The 8,843-nt window shown below is 39.1% G+C and overlaps 1 protein-coding gene across 1 annotated transcript; it reads right to left on the reverse strand.

Annotated features, from left to right (window-relative positions):
• Nucleotides 1-297: 297 nt before the first annotated feature.
• LOC142847095 (olfactory receptor 6X1-like) lies at nt 298-1,236 on the reverse strand. Its single transcript, XM_075967822.1, has one exon. The coding sequence runs from the start codon at nt 1,234-1,236 to the stop codon at nt 298-300; it is 939 nt and encodes a 312-aa protein (XP_075823937.1).
• Between the last annotated feature and the right edge of the window lie 7,607 nt (nt 1,237-8,843).

Here is an 8,843-nt window from a genome sequence, read left to right on the forward strand (position 1 = left end):
TGTCCCTCCTATCCCCACTTCCCATCTGTCACCTCCCCTTTCACTTCTCAGCCTCCATCCCGAAAGGGGCAGGATTGAGAGCCCTCCTCTTGTGTCAAGGCTGGGCCAAGGAACCCAGCATGGGGAACAGATTCCCTCTGCCAGCGACAGAGACCAAGCTAAACAACTGTCACGCACATGCAAGAGGGCTGAGGTCAGTCATAGGCAGAGATTTTGTCAAACTTTTCTACAAGTTTGCCTCACGATCAGTCCTTGCATTAAAGTCTACATTAGGCTCAATTTGATGTGTTGCAGGTTTCACTTTGCAAGATGAGCTTTTGGACAACTCATGGCTTTTCCTAGGGCCCCTTTCACCTCCTTGTTTCTAATAGTGTAAATAAAGGGATTAAGAAGGGGTGTGAGGATAGTATTTAGCACGGACACCACCTTATTAATCTTAAAGGAGGAGTGTGCTGTGGGTCTCAGGTACATGAACAAGACAGCTCCATAGAGCAGAGAGACAACTGTCAGGTGAGAGGCACAGGTAGAAAAAGCCTTTTGGCGGCCAGAGGCTGAAGGAATCCTTAGGATGGTGGATAAGATGTAGACGTAAGAAATGATGGTAAAGAGCAGTGATCCTGGGATCACGAGGATCGTTGCCAGGAGACCCAGTAGTTCCAAAATGCTGGTGTCAGCACAGGCAGCTTTCAGAATGGGACCCACATCACAGTAGAAATGATTGATGACATTATTGCCGCAGAATGGCAACTGGACAAGCAGCATTGTCTGACAAAAGACGATGGTGAAGCCTGCTAGCCAGGAGCTGAGGGCCAGCTGCATGCAGAGATTGCTGGTCATAATGGTGGGGTAACGGAGGGGCTTACAGATGGCCAGGTAGCGGTCAAAAGACATGGTGCCTAGGATCAAGAACTCAGTGGTACCCAGGAAGAAGTGGAAAAAAGCCTGCAGCAGGCAGCAGGTGGTGCAGATGACTGTTTTTGGTACCATAAAGGTTTCCAGCAGTTTGGGGATGACGGTGGTGGTATACCAGATCTCTAGGAAGGCTAGGTTGCAAAGGAAGAAGTACATTGGAGTTTGTAGCCTGGGCTCAACCCAGACAATGAAAATAATGAGTCCATTGCCTGAAAGGGTTAATATATAGATGAGAAAGATCACCATGAAGAGAAGGGCTTGGAAGCCTTGGATGCCGGGGAAGCCTAGGAGGATGAACTCTGTGATTGCAGTGCCATTTCTCATGTCCTTTGATATCCCACGAAGACTGCAAGGATGGAGCAGAATCATATACTACTACTGCTAATAATAATAATAATAATAAATTTTAGTGAAGAGTTATTGTTTTTTTAACTGTTTACTTTTATAGCTTACATTTTAGATACATCTCTTATGAAGAACAGAAAATTGGGCTTTTTTGCTATTTACTGCTATTCATTCATTAATTTATTTGTTCATTCAGTGGTTCTGGTCATGTAATCCAGGGATTTGTGCATGCTAGACAAACCCTCCACCACTGAGCCACAGCTCCTGCTTGCTTTCTAGAATTGAATACAGTTAAGGAGAGTTAGAATAACAACAATAAAAAGTTGCATCTATGCTCCTTCAGGATATAACTGTATTTCAGGTCCTTCCCGCTCCATATATACATACCCAGTAGGCACAACTTCCTTATTAGTTGATAATTTGACCGGTTTTTTGAGCACCTAAACCAACTTTGAATCCTTAAAATTATGTACATTCGTGTGTGAATGTATGTCCTTGCATGTCATAGGGCACACATAGAGGTCAGATGACAACTTGTGGGAATTGTTTTTCTCCTTTGATTGCGTGGGCTCTGCAGATTGAACCAGGCCAGCAGGCTTGGTGAAACACCTCTATTTGCTGAGTCACCTAGCTGGCTCCAAACCAACTTTTAATAGAATTTAAAAACATTAAAAGGAAACTTGAAAATAGTGTTTTTACCATCATATATTTATGAAAGTAGGAATTATAAATGTAATAGCTTATTTGTCAACAAACCATATACTAACTTAGCGAATAGTGCATAATGTATACAATGATATACATATATATACATATGTATATATATAACTGATAACTGAGAAATTAATTCTTATACCTGTATTACATTCTCAAAGAAAAGGGTTTTTTTGTTTTTGGTGCTGAGGTTTGAGCCCAAGGCCTGGAATATGGTGGACAAGTGCTCTACCCCATGCTCTGTCCCCAGCACAGACTCTGAATAGAGTACAGCTATAGTGAAGGAATCCCATCTTATGTGTGTTTATGAAAATAACTAAAAACCATTGCTATTATATAGGTGGGTAGGATACAAATTAGAGAAGATGCCTTAAAATTTATTTTTATTCTAATTTTATTTTTGTTTATATTTCGTTTAGAGGAGGGAAAGAGATTGAGACACAGTCTCTTTGCTTTGGCTGACTTGGTCTTCTCTATTTTGTTCAAGCTGGCCCTGCAGATCCTCTTGCCTATGTCTCTTGAGTATTTGTGATTATAATCTATATGCTTGGCTTTAGAATCGATTTTTGTCAAAGAGTCTACATTCTAATTAAGATCCTTTCTTTTAAGGGAAGTAAATAAACCATTACAAACCAAGTAAACAAGATTGTTGAGGAAATAGAAACGTGTCTAAATTAGAATTTCTAGGGCCAGTTATTTGATATAGTCATAATGCATGCATATTGGATAAAGAACTGTAGACATTAACCTAAATAAAAGTGAAAAGATAGACAAATGCTTATGATACCAAACTAAGAATCCTGGGAAAGCACATTTCTATCAAAACCTTGTTTTATGATTAATTATCATTCACTGGTAAATAAAACATTCCCATTTGTGTGTGCAAATTTATAGACAAAAATTTTTCTTTGATTCCTACTGATGTTCACCCAGGAAACAGTAAAATGACACCTCGTGTTAATGAGCATATTCTGTCGAATGGTAAATTACTATGAGATGAATTGTCCAGTTTTAAATCACCCAAAAACCAGCATGAAGGAGGAAGCTTCTGGCTCATTGTTGGGTTGTCTAATTTTTCCCTAATATGAGTGAACATGGACAAGTTGAGGGAGAAAAAATTCTATTTTTTAAAATTCTCCTTTCTAGACCAAGACAAGGTTATTCTCTGTAATATCAAAAGCTCCAGTATTTCCCATGAAATGGTAAGAAGAAAGGGAGAAATTTTCAACTTTGCATTAACAGCCAATTCAACTGGCTACCTGCGTGGTCTTTATCGTGTTATTTTTTTTCAATCTAGGGCAGACATGGAATTGCCTTCATTTCCAGCATAGGGGAGAGTGGCAGCCTTCAGCTACAAAATGTTCTAGTGCTAAATACTCCAGCATTTGGAGAATTAGACGGATGAATTCCACAAGTGCTTGTTGAAAGCTTATTATGTTTCAAGTCCTATAGGCCACTCAGGAGCTTGTCACTTAATCAGGACACACAGAGAGCCTGAATGATCGTTCCAACATGATCCAGAGACTTAACATCACCAGTGGAGGCACACGCAGGTTTCTTTGGCAATACTCAGAAATACCCTTTGCTATAGACAGGTGGCTGAGAGTTGAGGTTTCTCAGAGAAAAAGAAGCCTAAACTGAGCCTTAGAGTTAAGTAGAAGAATACGGAGAGGGAACAAAGATCCAATGCCTGAGAACTACAACCGGAGCAATGAATCCCATCTGCATTGGAGCTGGGAGTCAGGCTTTTCCTGAAGACAGAGTCACAAGGCTTTTGTAGGGGAGGGTCTTGAGTCTTGCTCACATGGAAGGGTGCAGGGTAGGTAGTGCAATGTCAACCTTCACCCCTGACATGTGCAAGTGGGGTTAAACTTTATGGAGTAGGTTTATAGGTGATACCTGTGTGAGATCATAGCAGCACCATAGCATCCAGGTAACCGCACAGGGTGTGGACAAGAAAGAGCCATTCTTCCTTCCTTTGGTAAAGGACCGGACTTGGCCCAGGAATAATGAGGATCTTGGAATGGCAACAGAAAAGATACTAATGGAAGGACAGTGCCGGCTGAGGGGAGTGGTCCTTAACGGGAGTGGCAGGTGCAGCAGTGTTCAACGGAAGGAATGCTGAGATGGTAGAGACACCAGGAAATAGGGGGTGGCTCCCCAGACTGCTACACGGGCAAGGTTTAGTGCACCCTATGAACTGCTCTGATATTTCCGAAGAAAACTGGTTATCTCATATATGCAAGCGACAACTACACTCAGCTAGGAAAAGCCACTTTGGGAAGTTAAGGTTTCAGAGTTCAAGCACTGGATGAAACATTTGGCTCCTCATGCTTACCAAACTCCAGCCCTATATTCTCTAGTCATTTTATTTATCTGATGGGAACAGTCAAATGGCACTCCTCCACCTTTCCCGAGACCAGCACGTTAGCTTCTTATTCTCCACAGTGGCCCTCTTGTTGTACCTCATGTTTTTTTTTTTTTTTTGAGTCCATGTCTTAAAAGTCTTTAATCTGTGTACAAGTACAGACCCTAACTGGGATCCCTTTCTCCTCATCGTCTACCCTCTTTCCTACTCCAGCTTAAACACTCACGTCCTGAAGGGTGACCCCCCCACCCAAAACTTCTTAGCATAACATTCAAGGCCATTGATGACCTTGCCTAAACCACTTTTCCAGCCTTACCTGCCTCTTTATCCCCCCAGTCTGTGTTCCACACTGAATCACTCAGTTTCAAAGTCCGGCAAATCAATGCCATGCTTTGGTAAACAAGCTCTGTTGTAGCACAGCTGGACTCATCCGCTTTTGTGCTGTAACGACAGACTTGAGTAGCTGCAGCAGAGACCATACACATCTCCAGTGCACCTAAAACATTCTCTATAGCATCCCCTTAGCAGACACAGTTTCCTCACCTTGCTCTAGTTCACGGAAAGAGCCATCCTCTTCTTTGCTTTCCACATATTGCACAAGGGGCTTGCATTGGTTTAATGCCCTTCCCCACTGTCTTCATTGTGGACTAAGTCCTACTAGACTTCTAGGTCTCAGTTTAGGACTTCCCTCCATGGAAAGTGTTCCTCAGCTTTCTATATCCAGGCAAGCTAAGAGACTGTATCCACATCTTTCCAACAAGCCCTGCCCATGTCTATATCTGAACACTTAAAGAATTGTATTATCTTTTTGGCTTTATCTGTAGATGCTAAGTGCTTAAGTCTCAATGGTATTTGCAGGACCTATGCAGTGAACTGAGTGGGGAACAAATCATTGAGTGATATTTCCTAAATGGTATAAGTGCATAGCTTGTCGTTAGTATGCCCCAGTTCTCTGTAAGTTTGTGTAGACTGATATATACATGCATTTATATGTAATATGCACTTGTATTTTAAACACCTGTGTTATATCATAACCGGAACAACGTACTACATAATCTGTTTCCAAGTCTATGCTTGCTCCTGGCTTCTCCTTACTTATTCAGATTTTGCTGCATGTAAATCTCCCTGCTCCATCTTTCTCTAAACAGGAAATACTGTTTCTGTGTTCTGTTATTGCTACCAGCATTTCCAGATTTCCTGAATATACATATCTTTCCTAACTCATTTAATGCTGACTGTCTTGAGATTGTGTTATTTTTTTCTAGGTTCTGTTGTTGCAATAAAGAACCTTGCCCTTTTAAAATTTTTTCATAGTCTTAGAAGAAGAAGAAAAAAGAAAAAGTGTTAATAGATTTGTTTTCATTTCTAGATTTGAGCTGAGGTTTAAAAGTGTCCTAAGCCTTGTTTATTTTAATTTTTTAATTGTTGATATGGACAAATTTTCAAGATTTTGATCATGGAGTCAGTTTGAAGATTTTTAGCATGACAGAGGCTTAAACCAAGGACACCATGTAGAACATATTTCATAAGGGAAAACTAACAATAATCACTACTTGAGGTCACTAAGGCAGACCTTGAATAAACAACCATTTGGAATTCCACTCAAGGACTCAGCATTCTCCTGAGGTACAGGAGATAAATTTCACTTGCACTGAAGTAGGTTGAGGACCTTGCTGTGATTTTTCTGTATGAGACTGAAAGTCATTTGCTAGACTCTACTTGAAGATATCGATGCATAGCCAACTTATTTCTTCATTCTAAGGAAAACAAAACTTTATCCTAAACAATCATCATTTCCTCTCTGTAGCTAATGGATACTCACAGCACTGAAGATGCCGAAGAAAGCAGTTCTGGTCCAGAAGTGTGTCTCTGGTCACGGTTCTACTGAGAGAAAAGGGGTCTTGTTACAAAGACAGTACAATCCCAATAGAATATGTTTAATCTACTTCTCACAAAGGAAAATGAACCCACTTTTAGACCTGAAAGCAAGTGCCTTTTTACCTCATTGAACTTCCTTCATAAATCGTGGGAATAAGTGGGAAAATTCAACAGTGTTTAGAAAATTTACATTAAGTGTGAACTATGGATCACTTCATGCCAAACCAAGTTTTCTTCTCTGAAAATAATGATTTGTCAATGTGGTACTTTCCTAGTTTCCTCTGAGACACCATTCCCCATGGATGAGCTTCAGATAGTCCTGGGAGAAAAGGAAGTTCTCACTAAAAGTTTATTCACAAGTCAAACTTAAAAGCTCAGTTTTCTGAGTCCTAATTGGTATCTATCGTCCTTGTATTCTTAAGCTAATTAATCTACATCTGAGAACCCACACTATTACTTACTAAATGTTCAATTTCTCAACTTCACTAAGATTGGAAATCTGTAGTATATGACTGGTTAAGTGAAGGACTCCATATGAATCATGGGTAAGAAAAAATTTTAATGATATGGCAACTCATCAAGTACTGAGAAATTTGAGAGTGAATGGAACACAGTTATATTTGAGCTTTGTATGAATTATCTGAAAGTGATAAATGAGAAGTCAGAGACTTGCTATATAGAAAGCTGGTAGAGGGAACATAAATAACTCATCATTGGAAAAACTTTCTGGGAAATAGAAAAATTGGTTTGGTATTGTAAATTGCTCCCATCCCTAACCAAGAAGCTATCTCCAGTTGACATCTGCTTGCAAAGAACTATTAGTTTTCTGCAATGGAATTTCATTGGGTATGTTAACCACACTTTAGGGTAGGTAGGCTCCATGCCCGGCAGTACATGGTCAACACAATATGAACTCAATAGTATTTTTATAGATTTTTTTGTCTTATCTTCCTTTGCTTGGTCATTTTTTTTGTCTTACTAGTCTTTTGCTTGTATATTATAGTTTCCAATTTTGGATTTTATTATATGAAAAATTATTTTCAATAAAATATATAAAACAACCTTATTAAATCTAAATTACATGAAATAAATTGCACTTTTTAAAATGTAAAATTTATTCATTCACATTAGCTGTATATGTCTTTTGCTTTCCATTTTTATTTTTTTTTGTAATTGGTTAGCATAGTTTTGACTTTACATAGGCAGGATAGATCATATATACCATATTTCATCATGACAGATCATGACAGATCCTTGATATCTTACAAAAACATTGAATTTATCCTTCGTCATGTGCATTAAAAACTTCTTTCATTTTACTTCCATATTCTTATATACATTTCATACTCTACTTTTATTATTTTTATGTAAGCTGATAGTCTTTTTTTTTCTTTTAAATCAAAGTGAGTCAAACTTTTAACACCATTACATTTTTAGAGGAAAATTTTCTGGTCTCATCTCCATGGCCATAGCTGACATTCAGCAAGAAATATTCAGCTTCTTTAATAATGTAGTTCAGGCAACAACTGTAATACATGGACTTTTCCTATATCCCCTCTTAGAGATCTTCCATCCTCTGGGGTGGCTGGGGACTTCCCCATTGGTTGCTTTCTTTCCTTCCTGGATGCTTTATGCTCATCTTCCTTAGCTCTGGAGTGTCATCTGGCCCCAATTCTCTGTTATGCGCTTTGGGATCCATTCTTGTTTCATTTTGCTCCAGCAACATCAAAGGGTAGTGTTTTCATCTGTCTGGATTACTCTGGCAAAACATCCTAAGTAGGTTAGCATTTAAAAAGCACAAATTCATTCTTATTTTTTATTGCAGTTCTAGAGGCTGGAGAGTCCAAGAGAAGGTGAGCACAGATGCCAACTTAGTGAGAGATGCCTTCTCAGTTCATAGATGCCTGCCATTTCAGTCTGTCTTCACATGGGAAAAGACAAGCTAGCTGTCAGGTTTTTCTATAATTCCAATAATGAGCCTTAAGGGCCCTATCTTCTCACAAAGCTCCCAGCTTTTGATACCACCACCTTGAAAGTTAGGATGTCTTTGTTTGAATTTGGGGGAGAACTTAAGTATTTAGTCTGTTGCTGTTATGAATACGGCTGACTTCCTATTCCTCCTGGTAAATAAGCACCAACTGTGTCTAGTACCTGGAGTCTGGCAGATGATTATGGGGAGTGCAGTGCAGTAAGATAGCCTAGTGCTCCTACAGTGCCTGCAGTGTTCTCATATCTGTACATTGATTTTCATTTTCTATTTTCTGAATTATATAACCCTGGTTCATTTTGTGATGATATGGAGTGAGTCCAAGTGAGTATGTCTACAAGTTATTGTGATTCTATGATAAGTAAATGTGATACAAAAAGATCTCTGAAGAGCTTTGTACAGAATCATCATTCCTTACAGTTTTGTTGATTTGGGCACAAGCACAGTAATCATTGTCAACTGTTGTATAAATGGTAAGTATCCAGATCCATAATCCTACAAATGATGAAAATTTGAGGACAGAGAAATTTTGGATCTTAGATTTTGCTTCAGATTTAGGATTACTTGCATATACACAATGAGACATCTTGGGGATGGGAGCTGAGTTTAAACACAACAGTTTACTTATGTTTCAGATAT

The sequence above is a fragment of the Microtus pennsylvanicus genome, chromosome 3 (genome assembly GCF_037038515.1).
Source record: "Microtus pennsylvanicus isolate mMicPen1 chromosome 3, mMicPen1.hap1, whole genome shotgun sequence".
Classification (NCBI taxonomy): domain Eukaryota; kingdom Metazoa; phylum Chordata; class Mammalia; order Rodentia; family Cricetidae; genus Microtus; species Microtus pennsylvanicus.

Coding starts and splice junctions, on each gene's coding strand:
- LOC142847095 (XM_075967822.1), bottom strand. CDS start 1,236: ATGAGAAATGGCACTGCAATCACAGAGTTCATCCTCCTAGGCTTCCCC.